Source organism: Pinus tabuliformis, chromosome 6, assembly GCF_031772625.1.
Source record: "Pinus tabuliformis cultivar Carrire ecotype Pingquan chromosome 6, CPIR1, whole genome shotgun sequence".
Taxonomy (NCBI): Eukaryota; Viridiplantae; Streptophyta; class Pinopsida; order Pinales; family Pinaceae; genus Pinus; species Pinus tabuliformis.
In genome coordinates, this window is record NC_142292.1 from 1,720,745,525 (window position 1) to 1,720,760,578 (window position 15,054).

General features: G+C 42.0%; 1 protein-coding gene across 6 annotated transcripts in view; it reads right to left on the reverse strand.

Annotated features, from left to right (window-relative positions):
- NUP155 (nucleoporin 155) overlaps positions 1 to 15,054 on the reverse strand; it is a 228,102-nt gene that overhangs the window by 102,162 nt on the left and 110,886 nt on the right. For all 6 annotated transcript variants that reach the window (XR_016260091.1, XR_016260090.1, XR_016260092.1 and 3 more), the window contains exon 3: positions 14,254 to 14,380. Coding sequence is in view for 2 of the 6 variants with exons in the window: in XM_089429643.1 (XP_089285769.1) it covers positions 14,254 to 14,380 (127 nt within the window). In the remaining 4 variants the exon portion in view is untranslated. The remainder of the gene's footprint in view (positions 1 to 14,253; positions 14,381 to 15,054) is intronic.

Below are 15,054 nucleotides of genomic sequence, written 5' to 3' on the forward strand. Positions count from 1 at the left end.
GCACTGTTGTCCCATGTGCCATTGTTACACCATGCTGCCACAGTTGTCCCATGTGCCATAGCTACATCATGTTGCCACACTGTTGTCCCATGCGGTATGTTGAACCATGTTGCCATACAGGGTGTCTCATGTGCTTGCAGCACCATGCTTTCCATGTTGTCCATGCTTGCCATGCTTGCCATGCTTTCCATGCTTGCCATGCTTGTTGTTGTCCCATGTTTACCTCACTTGCCATGTTGTCCATGCGTGTTGTTGTCCCATGTTTACCTCACTTGCCATGGTTGCCATGTTGTCCATGCTTGTTGTTGTCCCATGTTTACCTCACTTGCCATGTTGTCCATGCTTCTTGTTGTTCCATCTTTACCTCACTTTCCATGCTTGCCACGATGTCCATGCTTGTTGTTGTCCCATGTTTGCCTTAGCATTCCTTTGTTGTCCCATTTACTATGCAGTTGCCCCTTGCAGCTCCATGCTTGCCATTGTTGCATAGTCTAACAGTCATGCTATCCCAATTGTGCCATTATTGCACTATGCTATTGCCATACCTTGTTGTTGTCCAATAGCCTTGCCATACCTTGTTGTTCATGACTAATCTGGTTAGGGCACTAAGCAACCCTAAACTCCTCACACAGCCCTCAAGAAAATTACGGTATACTCTCATGAGACACCTCCCCTAGCACGCTGTTGTTCAGGGCATGTTTGAACCCTCAAACTCTCCACGTTGTCCCTGTCTTGAGGTGGTTAGGACTGCGGCCTACCACAGTCCCACGTTGTCACCTACAGCCCACCTTTTCGCTGCCCCAAACAACCCTTCTTCAACTCAGCCTACCCTCAGCCTCCTTCCAGCAGCTTGGTGCCTTGTTTTAGGCCTTAAAACAATCCTCCTTTTCAGTCGCATTAGGCCTGCATCTAGGGCACCATATGCCTGCAACTAGGGCACCATAGGTATGTTTAGGACAGCGTCTATCTTCATCTTAATAGCGTCTAGGATACCCTTGAGACAACATAAAGGATAGGGCATCTCTTCATGATTGTGTCCTCTAGGTTAGGACAGCGTTCAGGTTACCTTCCAGGACTGCGTTAGGGCTGCCTTAGGATAGCGTTAGGGCTGCCTTCTAGGACTGCGGTTAGGGCAGCCTCTTTTCCTCCAATGTCTATGACTTCCACTCCTAGATTTCTCTTCCACTAAAACCCAAGACAAGTAGAGAGAAATCAAGATAGAATTGCATGTGAAATGACTCTCAAGTCATCTCCTTTTATACTAAAACGTTGAGCACATGTGGGGTTTATTTGGTTGCTGGCCAAGCTTGACGAATTGTCTTATAACACAAATAAATTCATAACTCCATGAATACTTATCGGAATCGGATGATCTTTAGATCAATCCTACACTTCTCGATGAGAGGGATCCAAGAAAAATATCAACTGCCTTTAATAAGATGACCCACATGGAGTTTGGCCCTAGTTGCCAATTTTAACAAAAGAAGAGGTATACATTGAACAACCAAAGGGATTTGAGACACATGAGAAGAAGTCTCATGTATGCAGATTGAAGAAAGCCTTGTATGAGCTAAAACAAGCACTTAGAGCATGGTATGGTCGAATCGATGGCTACTTGCAAAAGACGGGATTTGTCAAGAGTGACGCAGATCTGAATCTCTACGATCTGGTTATAGAGAATGAGCCGCTAATCTTAGTATTGTATGGGGATGATCACTTTCTGACAGGATCATCCAGGCTCATTGGGTACTGCAAGAAGAATCTAGCCACAGAATTCGATATGAAGGATTTGGGACTAATGCATTACTTCCTAGGGTTGGAAGTTTCGCAGCAAAAGGGAGAGATCTTCCTTGGGGAAGGGAGGTATGCTATAAAAATCCTGAAAAGATTCAAGATGGAGGACTGTAGACCCATCGCTACTCTAATGATCACCAACTGGAAGAAGATTGATGCATCAGAAGACAAGGATGTTGATCCCACCCTATACAGGCAGCTCATAGGGTCCCTGATGTATCTAGTCAATACCAAGCTAGACATTTGCTATGCTGTCAACACCGTCAGTCAGTTCATGGTGGAACCGAAGAGGGCGCACTGGGCAGCAGCCAAACACGTTCTCAGGTATTTACAGGGAACAATCGATTATGGACTTTTGTACACCAGGGGTAAGGCTATTAGATTGAGTGGATTTACTGATGCAGATTGGGCAGGAAGTTCAGTGGATTGGAAAAGCACCTCTGGATATTGTTTCAACATTGGATCAGGAATGACTTCCTGGTGCAGTGGGAAACAGAAGTTTGTGGCTCTGAGCTCATCTGAGGCAGAATATATGGCGGCAAGCACAGCTTCGTGTGAGGCCATATGGCTTAAAAAATTGCTTGTGAACCTATTCAGAAGGAAAATGGAGGCAACCAAGATCATGTGCGATAATCAGAGTTGCATCAAGCTCTCTGAGAATCCAGTGTTTCATGATCGATCAAAGCATATTAATATCCAGTGTCATTTTGTCAGAGATTGTGTCCAACAAGGAGCTATACAGTTGAGCTACACTCCTATAAGAGAACAGGTGGCAGACATCCTCACCAAGGCCCTTGGAAGGACAAAGATTGACTACTTCAGGGAAAAGATGGGGATGATAAAGAACCCGTTTCAACAGCAAAAATGGGGGTGATAGCAGCACAGATGTAGAGGGAGTTGCAGTGTGGATGCGGTGTTGGGAGAAAAGGACCAGCAGCAGCACGGATGCAGAGGGAGCTGCCATACAGATGCAATAGTGGCAGTAGCAGAGCCATGGGCAGCAGTACAGGAAGCATCAGTGCAGAGGATGTTGGGCAGGGAGGCTTAACATCAGCACCGGGACTGATGTCGGATGATCAAGGTGATACTCAGTGAGGAGTATTACTCGAGCACAGTCCTCGCTAAGAGGGAGTGTTGATTTGGGGTAGAATCGAATCTGCTCTAGCCACGAAAATTGGTGTAGAGGTTAAAGCACATGAGATCTCCAAGACCCGGAAATGGTTTGGGCAAAATCTAACTAGTTTGGAAGATATTAAAATAATTAATATTTTTAATGGAGTTCCTAAGTCTAAACTTAGGGAAAATAAAATATTAATGTGAATTAATATAAAACTGAGTTAGAATGGTCCAAAAGTCATGGATCAAGCCAGATCTAATCTTAGTCGTTGATTAGGGACTTAATCTCGGTCGTTGATGGACCAACGAGAAAAGTATAAGAAGAGACTTGAGGGTCAGTTGGAGAACACACTGAGGGAGACCAGTGAGTTCGATTTCTGGAGCGGAGTTAGCTGAGAAATTCGAACTAGTGGTCTAGAGAGCAGCAGGAGGCAGCAAGTACGGAGCAGAGAGTCAGGATCAGCAACAGAAGACCAGCGCAGAGGCAGGAGAGGCAGATGCAAGGCCTTTCAGGCAGACGCTGAGGCAGCAGGAGACTACGCAGTCACTAGAGGGTCTGCATGGGTGACGCAGAGAGGCCCAGGGCTGAAGTAGAGTGTCTAGGAGCTACACAAAGGTCAGCGAAGCTGACACTGGGACTGGGAGAAGTGCTGGAGAATTTTTCTCTCTGTTGGGTAAGCCAGTTTGGCACTCGGTTGCAATGTTTTAAGACTCCGACTCCGACTCGACCGAGGATCGACTCCGACTCCGAAACGGTAATGACTCGGCCGGCTCGATTTCAATGATTCGGTCGTTGTAAAAAATACATTAAATATTTATTTTTTTTATTAAAAAACATAATTTTAAAGATTTTTATTCATGTTTCCAAACACACAGCATTATAATATAGATGGAAGACAAAATATGATCAAAGTAGGCTCATGAACCAATCCACTATATCAAAATGGTACCCAATGGCAATACATAGTCAACTGTCATACATGATCAAAGACTCAAAACAAAATACAAATAACCAAGGAGGCTAGAAATGGCCTCTACAACAAAAGTAAACTGTGATGGTGACCAGACTGCAATACTAGTTCTACTGGCTAGTAGCTACTGCCAGAGGAGCCAAGATCATCTCGACCAATCTCTGGATCATCATCATCAGAGTCAGACAAGGGGCCCCATGGCTCCTCATCATCATCATCGTCTCCAACTGCAACTGTAGAAGTGGTACCAGTACCACTAGCAGGCTGTGCAGCAGATGCAAGCTGAGATAGAGTAGATATGCGGTTGCGCTTCTGTCGTGGCTGAGCAGAGGAAGCACCTACAATTGGAGTCCTTGCTGGCTGTGAGATTGAGGCTGGTGGATTGGGATCTGCATCCAACTGAACAGGCTGAATTTGAACAACATGTTCAAGTTCATCAAGATCCTCATCGGGATCAAACTCTGGTGGACGACTCTCCACTACCCAATCTGATGTTGGATCAATGTCTTCCAACACAATGGGATCTGAATCAGGTCTTTTGTTCAGCAATTGGTTTCGTCTGAGCCGAAGGTTGTATTGGACAAAAACTAGATCATTCAACCGTTTTTGATCCAAACGGTTTCTCTTCTTTGTGTGAATCCTCTCAAAGACAGACCAATTGCGCTCACACCCAGATGCACTGCAAGTTTGACTCAAAATACGAATTGCAAACCTTTGCAATTGAGGGCACTGGCCACCAAAGGCCTCCCACCATTGTGCTGCAAAAAACATATGAGTGTAATGAATTATGAGTTAGATGAAGGCTGAAGCTCAACAAAATTACAAATTATATCTAACTTTCAAATTATAAATGATTTAACAAACTTTAATAAAAAAAGTAAAACTGTAAAACCATTAAGAAATTGAAAATTGAAATTTTTGTTTACCTGGCTCATCTGCTTCTCTTGCAATCTTTGCTAGGTTCTTCCCAAAGGTACCTGTTGCATTGCTGAAGGATGTGACCTGTTGATGTATCTCCAGCTGATCAGACTCCGATGGGATCATGCGTTCAATGCAATCAACCAGTCCATCTCTGACCTCCCTCCTCAAAGCTCCTGACTCCTTAGCTTTATAATGATACCGTGGGTTCAAAAAATACCCAGCTGCATGTATAGGGCGATGGAGTTGATTGTTCCATCTTTCATCAATGATTGCCCAAATGGGCCCATACTTTGCCACTCTATCCTTGTATGCTGTCTTTATTTGCTCCTTTGCTTGATCCATAGCCTCATAAATGAAGCCCATAGCCAACCTTTCCCCATCCACCAACCGCAACACCTTAACTAGTGGCTCAGCAAGCTTCACAATCTCTGCTGCCTTTCTCCAAAAAGTTTCTTCATGGACTTTCCTTTTCAATTCTTTGCCTTCTGGTTTCTTAGACCAATTGCTTTGATTCCATTCATCACTGGAAAACATCTTTTGCAAGTTTCTATGTTGGGAAAGCATAGATTGCAATGTCAAAAAATGTGTAGCAAATCTAGTGATGGCAGGCCTAATAATATCCTTGCCTCCAGTGTGTTTCCTCATGAGACTCAAAACCAGTGTATGATTGTAGATAAATTTTGTTATGCTTTTGGCATGATCTACAGTGTTTCTGACCCAATCTAATTTTCCAATATCCTCAAGCATGAGGTCTATGCAATGTGCAGCGCATGGGGTCCAAAAGATGGTCTTGTGTTTTTCCTCTAACAGTTTACCAGCAAGAACATAGTTAGAGGCATTATCTGTGATGATTTGAACAACATTAGCCACCCCCACCTCCTCAATAACCTGATCCAATAGCTGAAACAACAAGTGGCCATCTTTTACCTTATCAGATGCATCAACTGATTTTAAAAACATGGTTCCCTGTGGGCAGAAGACAAGAAAGTTTATGATGGTACGGTTTCTTTGATCAGTCCATCCATCTGACATGATGGTACACCCTGTTCTTGCCCATGAGTCCCTGAACTCTTGCAAATACTCATTAATGGATTGAATTTCTTTCTGCAAACGAAACCCCCTTAGCTCTTGCATAGTATGGTCTTTGAAGCCTTTTCCAGCAGCATGTATGGCATCAAACATAGGCTCATAATATGGTGAACGAGCAGCATTAAAGGGGATATCAGCATCATACCACCATCTAGCTATGTAGTCACAAGCAGTCTCCCTCAATTCTTTCTTCCAATGGTCATCTAAAGTGGGCTGAATTTGACCTTTACTAACTTCAGGACCATGTGCATCTGATGGAGAGGGAGTGAAATAACTTTTGATAGTCACATCACCCTTTGTCAAATTCATTCTACCCTTTCCCTTATCTTGAACAGAACCAAAAGAGGGAGGAACATAACGGAAAGGGTTGGATGCCTCAGTTTGAGGGATAGAGGAAGAACCCTCAAAATCATAGTGGGGGTTGGTAGCCATCATTTTTTGTATCTCCCTCTTCCTCCCAATTTCAGCCTGTATCTCTTTTTGTCTAGCCTTATCTTCTTTAAATTTCTCAAAGCTGGCCAACAAATTCTTTCTAATCTCCTCAATTTCTGATGAGGTACATGGGGTAATTTGGCCTCTAATCCCTGCCAAGTGTTGTTTCAGCCTATTAATGCCCCCAGGACCTTCCTTAATTTTCCTATGGCAGAATTTGCAATGCATCTGACTATCAACCATTTCAACATATGCCCAAGCAGGATCTTTTGCTCTAGGTGCCATTTTTTGACTAGGAAAACAATCTGAAAATGAAAAAAAAAAAAAAAAAAAAAAAAATTGATTCAATGTTCATTTATTTGACAAAAAACACTCTCTAAGCTTTCTTGATATGCACCTAAAATTTACTAAGCAAAAACAGATTTATAGAGGTGGAAAAAAATACCTCCAGGCACAAACTGCCTCCTCAAGCTTGCTCCAAGAATCAGCTCCTCAATGCTGCTCCAAATGGCTGCCCAAGAAGCTCCTCACTCCAGCTACAATGCTCCCCCAAGACTCCTCACTGCTGCTCCAAAACAAGCTCAAGAACTGCTCACTAATTCTCAAAGAAGACTCTCACTCAAATGCATAAGACTGCTGTGAGTGAATGAGAGCATTTGGGTGTCTTAAATAGGGTTTGGGAGGGGGAAATGGACCCCAAAAGCATTTAACAAATTACTATTACCCTTTGGAATCCATAAACTGCATTTAACTTTGTAAAAAATTACCAAAAAAGTGAAAAAAAATTATGATTTACGCTGCCCAGCCGTCCCTACATTGACTCGGCCGAGTCATAACGGACCCGGCCGGGTTGACTGAGTCACATATGACTCGGCCGAGTCATTGGATGACTCGGCCGAGTCATATGTGACTCGGTCAACCGGACCGGTTAGCTCGTTGAGTCACTCCCCAGGCCTTTGACTCGGTTCGACTCGGCCGAGTCGGAGTCGATTCGGCCGTTTTGTAAAACAGTGCTCGGTTGTACTGAAGAATTGTTGAATAATAAAATCCTCCCTTGCTACACCGGTTTTCCCACATTGGGTTTTTCTTGGGACTATTGTCCAAAATATCTGTGTCGATGTGTTGATTCTTGTGCATGTGTTTGGTTATGTATTATGGTGTGATATCTGCAGCAAAATTTATTTTAATGTCTATTGAAGGAATTTCATAAATAACTTATTGAAAATAAGTAGGCAAAGTAAATCAGATGTTGCAGTGAGAATTTTCACAGTAGGTTGTTGCTCCTCTACTGCCCAACAATTGAGAAATACTGATTTCCTCGGCAGGAAATCACTAAAGAAGTATTCCCCCACTATGCTTTGTTGCTTCTTTCTTATGACGTCTTTTCAGCTGGGCAAAGCTACCTACTAAAAAATCTACGTCCACCAACTGCTCCTCACACTGAGGCTCAGTGTTGCTCCCTCTACCATGGAAAAAATCGAACTGAGAGCTCTTTCTCTCTGTCAACTCACTCAGAGAGAGACTACCTTGAATTTTTATCCTCCAGCTAGAACTGTGCAAACCCTCTGGGGTTTCGACTTGCTGCCTCCTGCAGCCTTTTGATTTCCCCTTCTACTCAGCGATGGGGTTTCTGGTTCTGCTCTTCTTGTCTCCCGTGCACTAGCTTTGATTCCATGTGAAAATTCCTAAGTCGGAATCCCTACTGCAGCAAATTGATGTTATTTCTCCTACTTGATTATATCATGCAAGTTATTTACTGTGTTCTACAGTAAATATCGAAGCAAATACTTCTGAAGCCTTTAATTTACATATATGCGGAAACAAAATACTGAGCAAGAATGAAAATACAACACATAGGACAGTTATTTTTGAACAAATAGTCTCCTGAAAAACCCAATGCGCAAAACAGGTGCAATAGCTCTAACGGTTTATTATTACGCAGGAGAAATTTTGAGTACAATTCTAGGATGCTCAACTAGCAATCCGATATAGAGAGAATACTGAACAGAAGACTGGTGAAATGATCTCACCCTATCACTGGAGAACCAATGACTGATCCTGCTGCTCTCGAGGCTCTGCCCCACCCTCTGCATGGCCTCTGCACAGAACAGCATCACCCCTCCTGAGCATTACACTGCCTCTCCTCTGGATCATCTACTGGCTGAGAAATCGACTTTCTACCTCCCAGACTCACACCATGGCTTCTGGCAACAGAACTTCGACTTCCCTCAGCAGGAACTCGACTTCCCCTCAAAAACTGTGCTGCCTTAGCGTCAGCACTGCGTAGGCCAGTGTCAGCCTTCCTCTGGACGTCTTTCTATTCTCTCTCTGCCTGGTACTCTCCGAAAATTCCTTCTCCCGGATGCTCACTACCCCTCTGCTGCAAGATCTCCTTAATTGATTTTCCTCTTGAGAACTTCTCACTTCAAAAAATTGATTTTCTCAATCTCTCTGTGTATTTTCCAAATGACCCTTAAGCCCCTTCTTATATCTTCCTGTTGGACAACCAACAGCCTGGATTAAAACATAATCAAAGGCTCAGATCGATTTGACTTGATCCATGGCTTTTTCTAGAAGTTTCACCCTTGATTAGATTAATATCCATTAATATTTTAATTTTCCTAAGTTTAGACTTAGAAACCCCATTAAAAATATTAATTATTTTAATAAAATCACTTCTGGGTGGAATTTCCCAAAACGCTTTGTAGGTTCTTTGGAATACCTATGCCCAAGTCTTTCTGCGAAATTTGAGGCTTAGAGCACATCCGATGCTACCCCAAATCAACAGAATTGAGCAGCAAAAGCAGCGACAGAGCACGAGTACAGTGACTAGTATGAGAACGAGTTCAAGTGCGAGTGCTACTGACGCTTCTCAAAGCATAGAGCAACAGATGCAGCGGATCAGGGAGATGCATTAGGAGGATATGGAGGTGGATATTCCCAACTCTACTATTGGTAGGAGGAACCAGGAGGTTCAACACACACTCAAGGATGCTCAGGAGTTTGTGGGAACTCTTAAGATGGGCGGGAGAGAGCGGAGACTACATAGCGTTGGTGAGTCAATTGGTAAATAGTGAGCCTTCCAGCTACTGGGAGGCCGCATAGCAGCAGTTGTGACGGGATGTTATGGTTGAGGAGTATTCTTCGATCATGCAGAACAGTGTTTGGGAGGTTGTACTGAGACCGACAGATAGAGCGGTGGTTGGATCACGTTGGATCTATAAGATCAAGCATGATGTAGATGGCAGCATCGAGAAATACAAAGCTAGGTTCATGGCCAAGGGGTTTTCTCAGAAGGAGGGAATAGATTACAAGGATAATTTTTCCCATGTGGCCAAGTAGGCTTCTATACGAGCTGTAATCTCATTAGCAACACAAATGGGATGGATGTCAAGATGGCACTCCTGAATGGTGAACAAGAGGAGGAAGTGTACATTGAACAACTAGAGGGCTTTGTGGCACACAATAGAGAGACCCACATGTGTAGGTTGAAGAGAGCTTTGTACGAGCTCAAGTAGGCTCCTAGGGCATGGTATGAGCGCGTCAACAGATACTTGCATGGCATGGTCTTTGTGAAGAGTGAGGTTGATGCAAACCTCTACTACTTGGTGGGTGGGGATGATGTACTCATTCTTGTCCTATATGTGGATGACTTGTTCTTGACAGGTTCACTGGACCTCATCAAGGAGTGAAAGAGGGATCTTGCAATAGATTTTGAGATGAAGGATTCAAGGCTCATGCATTATTTTAGGCATGGAGGTATGGCAGACAAATGGAAAGATTTTCTTTGGTCAAGGGAAATACTATATCAAGATTCGGGATGGAGAATTTCAGAGCCACGTCTACTCCCATGATCACTAATTGGAGGAAGATAGATGCATCCAGAGATAAGGATGTGGACTCCGCCTTGTACAGCTACTTGATAGGTTCTCTAATGTATTTGGTCAACACCAGGCCAAACATATCCTATGCAGTAAACTCTTTGAGTCAGTTCATGGTGGAGCCGAAGAGAGTGCATTGGACAATAGTCAAACATGTGTCGAGGTATTTGCATGGCACAGTTAAGTATGGGAAAAGATTTGCTCGAGGTGATGGTGTCAGTTGGTTGGCTATACTGATACAAACTAGGCAGGTAACACAGTGACTGGAAAAGCACTTCAGGGTGTTGCTTTGGCATGGGATCAAGAGTTGTTTCTTGGTACAAAAGGAAGCAGAATTTCGTAGCACTGAGTTCTACAAAGGCAGAATACATAGCAGTGAGCATGGCTACATGTGAGGCCATATGGCTTCGGAAGCTGCTAGCAGCCTTGTTTGGTCAGAGAATAGAGACAATGGTCATACACTACGACAACCAGAGTTGCATCATGTTGTCAGAGAATTCAGTGTTTCACGACAAGTCGAAGCATACAAACATCAGATACCACTTCATCAGGGATTGTGTGCAACACAAGATTGTCCAACTATAGTATGTACCTATAGATGAGCAGGTAGCAGGTAAGATGACAAATTCTTTAGAGAAGGTAAGGTTCATCTTCTTCAAAGACAGGGTGGGTGTTATGCAGAACGCCTTCCTCGCTAAGAGGGAGTGTTAGTTTGTGTAGTTCGAACAATTGTTCTCTCATATTGTGTCTATGAGCCTAGGGAATACATTTTCTCTAATAATTAGAAACGGTTTCGCGAGAAAAAACCTTTATTAGATTTCATTTAGTTAATTAATTTTCCTAAGTCTAACTGAGGGAAATGAGCTTAATTAATCAGTGTTAATTGGGGTAAATTGATTTTCCTCTAGAGACTTACAAAAAAGTCACTTGATGGGGTCAAGATGGTCTTAGTCATCCACTGTGATTAGATTATGGTTGTTGATTCATCAACGAGAAATTATAAGAGGAAATTGAAGGGGATTGGAAAACATATCGAGACACAAAGTTGCAGTGATAGAAAACACACAAAGGCAGCAAAGGAGCATCAGCAAAGAGATCATCAGTGGTTGGAGACGAGATTACTAGAGAGATTCTTCATAGTGATTTCCAAGGAGAGGAGGAGATCAATTTTTTTTGCTAAAAGAGGTCAATTTTCCAACAATGCGAGTTGCTCCAAGCAGGGGTGTGAATTGCCCCAGCAAGCAGTGCAAATTGCTCGAAGAGGGGCAAATTATGGAGCAATGAGAAATTGCATGAGAGATCGATTTGCACAGAAGGATCGATTTTCCACTTGAAGTCAGATTTTCCAATGGAGACCAAGTTGATTTTCCCAGCTAGTGTGAGTTGCAAGGAGGGTTGAGTTAATCTGCGAAACTGCAAGTGTGAGCCTGATCTAGCTTTAGAGGTGTTTAAGAAAGTGTAACTAGGTTCGGTCTTCATAATGACACATTCCAATGTAAATGATGTAAAATTGTATCTAGCAAAATATATTTGTAAATTTGAGTCATGGGTTCCATGCTCAAAAATGTATTTGTTTTAGTAGCTCTCATTATGAGCTCTAGGCTAGGTAATAGGTTTGTGTCATTGATGTAAATGTTTACACTTGAAAATGTACAATGTATGACTCCAAGATCAAGGGCAGAATCATGTGTCAATTCTCCTTCAAAGGCAAGATCAAAAGGTTAGCAAATGACCCCTCCAAACGAGCTCAAAAATGAAGCAATGTATTTTTCGGCATAAATATATATTTATATTTATAAATGATCATGTCGGCTTCAAGTCAGTTAAGAGACAGGTTATGTCGGCTTGATAGAGAACCCTAATACACTATAAATACAAGCCTCTCCTCATTCATTCGAACACACAATCATCACAAGATCATTCGGTCTACAATTGATGCGAAGGAGACTGTGCTTGGGTGTGAAGAAAAGGAGACAAAGGTAGCCGCAGAGAAGTCTATCCATAGCTGCACTGAAGTCTGTCCATAGCCGCAGGAAGGACTGTCTAGCGTGCAAGGTTGGGGCATCACTTTGTCTGTCCTCAATATCAAAGAAAATGCTCGGTCTTGAGTCCAGTTGAAAGGTAGATCCATGCGAAGAAGGTTGACCATTGAAATGAGGGTTTAGGAGGGCTAGAAGAGCCCTAAACCCCTCTCACGTACGAAGGTACAGATCTGGATTAGGACTGAATTACAGTCCTAAGGTCTCTTGACGATAAAGGCTGGTTCTAGGCCTAAAGAGCTTGGTCATTGGGCTAGAAGATAGCTCCAAGCACAGCAAGGAAGAGAAAGACCTTGAAGAGCAAAAGGGTCATTCACATGTGGAAGAAAAGCGTCATCTTCAGGCCTGCAACTAAGATTTCTGAGCAGTCCATTCCAGGAAGCAGATCTCATTGTCTCAAGACAGTGTTGAGGAGATTCACTAGGCTAGTGGACCATCTTGAGCAAGGGAAGCTTGAAGGACGACGAAGAAGGAAGGAGGAAGCCAGTCCATCCATTCATGACAGCAGATCTGATCCATGTAACAGCAGACTTGCAGTAGCAGTATGATCTAGCCTTGATCTTGGAGTCACATTGGTAAGAAGAGTCTTGTATTGGTCTTGGAAATTTTTGTCAAGTGAAGATATCATAAGAAGAATTACTGTGGGTTTTTCCTCTCAGATTTGGAGAGGTTTTTGCTGAGGCTGCTGCCTATATCTTGTGTCACTGTTCTTTTATTTATCATGCATGATAGGTGGTTGATGAAGATAACAATATCTAACATATAAAAGGTCTTGTTTAAATAAATCTAAAGGCAAATTTACTTCACAAGCAGTTACAAGATTGAGAAATCATTAACTAATCAAGCCGTTAGTTTTCTCAACAAGAGGGAGGCCAATTTTTTTCAGGAGGGACGAATTGCTTCCAGGAGCTCAGGGTGACTTGCAGAATCGATCAGAATAATTTTCCAGAGGTTTGCTAATTTACAGCAAACAATTATGTAAATTCTCCATCACAGATTTGTTGAAGAATAATAAAATTACTCACTTGCACAACTGGTTTTCCACACATTAGAGTTTTCCCAGGAACATTTGTCCAAAAATATTAGCGTTCATTATTTGTGTGTGTGCATAATTTTCTTAGTTCCTTTAGTTTATTATTTTTCTGTGAAGTTGCAGTTGTGTTTTATTCAGTATTTTCTGCAAGTTAATTGCAGAAGACAAATAATCTAAACAAATAGGTGAATAATAATCAGTAATTGTAACAGAATTTGAAATTTTCAGTGTGTGTTGGGTCCAAGGAAGTGTAGAAGGGGAGCATTGAAGATCCAAATCAACCAAGAAGATCGAGGACTGATCTAGGGCCTGATCTGTTGGATCAAATCCAAAGCATTGTATATCTGTAATCTTTGGTTGGGCAGAATCTGTTTGTTTCATTGTGATAGAGATTGGTTAATATGGCATTTGCTTCCGCTAAAGAATTTAGATGTGCCTTCATCCAATAGATCTGTAATCTACTAGGTCAAAGAATTTTTGAGTGTTAGATTCGTAGGAAAATTAACATAGGAGCACCCCCTCACTAATTTCTTCTGAAACCAAGACCAAAGATGCCTATCCCTCTTCATCAGGGAGATATTCAACCACAAATCTCAGTTCTTGCACATCGATCCTCATCTTGGGATGACCAAGACGATCACCACATATTCTCAGGTTGATCTTGTTGGAAACCTAATCCTTATGGATTATGATAAATGTATTATTCTCTTGGAATATGAAAACAAGGGTCATAAGCTAATGTATTGATGTGTACCATACTAATGGGAAAGAGAATGCCATAGACACAAGCCTAGATATACAAAGAATACTTTACTAAGAAAGTAAGCAATGCATACTGTGGTATTTGATGTGGTATAACATGTTAATGATAAAGATGTGGGTTCAACTAACTTTTCAGTATAAAGAGAGGCACAGCAACCAAATGTTGAAAAATTCAGCATACAGAAGAGAAATGGCAGAAATAGACTGTTGCTTACCTCGACAGGAGTAGCTAGGACCAAAAGATATTGTATGGCTTCCACAAAAATTCCAGGCTTAGCTTTGGCAAGACCAACAGCACAAATGGGTTGCTCCTCACCACTATACTCTGGGCACTGTCCATCCCTGAACCAAAAGAACCTCATTAGTATGTTCACACTTATTTTATGAATTGTCCATCCTACATTTGTTCATATAGCTTCCATTTTAAACAATATCTCGTCCATTGTTTTTAGCCGGCAGAATGATGCTCAACATCTTCAGCAACTGGCACAAAATGATTTTTGAGGAAGTATTCAATGAGGTTGGAAGGCTGAAGCTATGGATTGAAATTAGATTAGTGCAAAAAAAAGATTGGCCTTTATAATAAAGCTTCCATATCCTCGTGATGGCATCTTAAGTCAAAAAACAGCATTTTTCTTTTCACATTAAATATTATAAAAAGTACCAAACATGTTTTCCATTCCCATTCATTAGTATTCTAGCTATTTGTCCCAGCTCTTGATAAATCTGTGGCTACAGCATTCAAATTAATTATTAAACTTTTTAAAGATTTTTTTTACTATATGATGTTTCCGCAAATTGCAGGAAATTGTGCTTCCTTTTTCATCAAATGCCTTCCACTCCCATATAGAGGAATTACATATAACCAGCCAGCAGATATTTCAGTTGTCGCTAGTATAAGGCTTATCTCATCTCAGGCATCATCATAAGATATTATATTCACAGAAAAAGCAAGCATTTCATCAGCCTATTATGAAGTGCCCAAAGATCGAAATTGATTGCCTGTTTATAAAAGT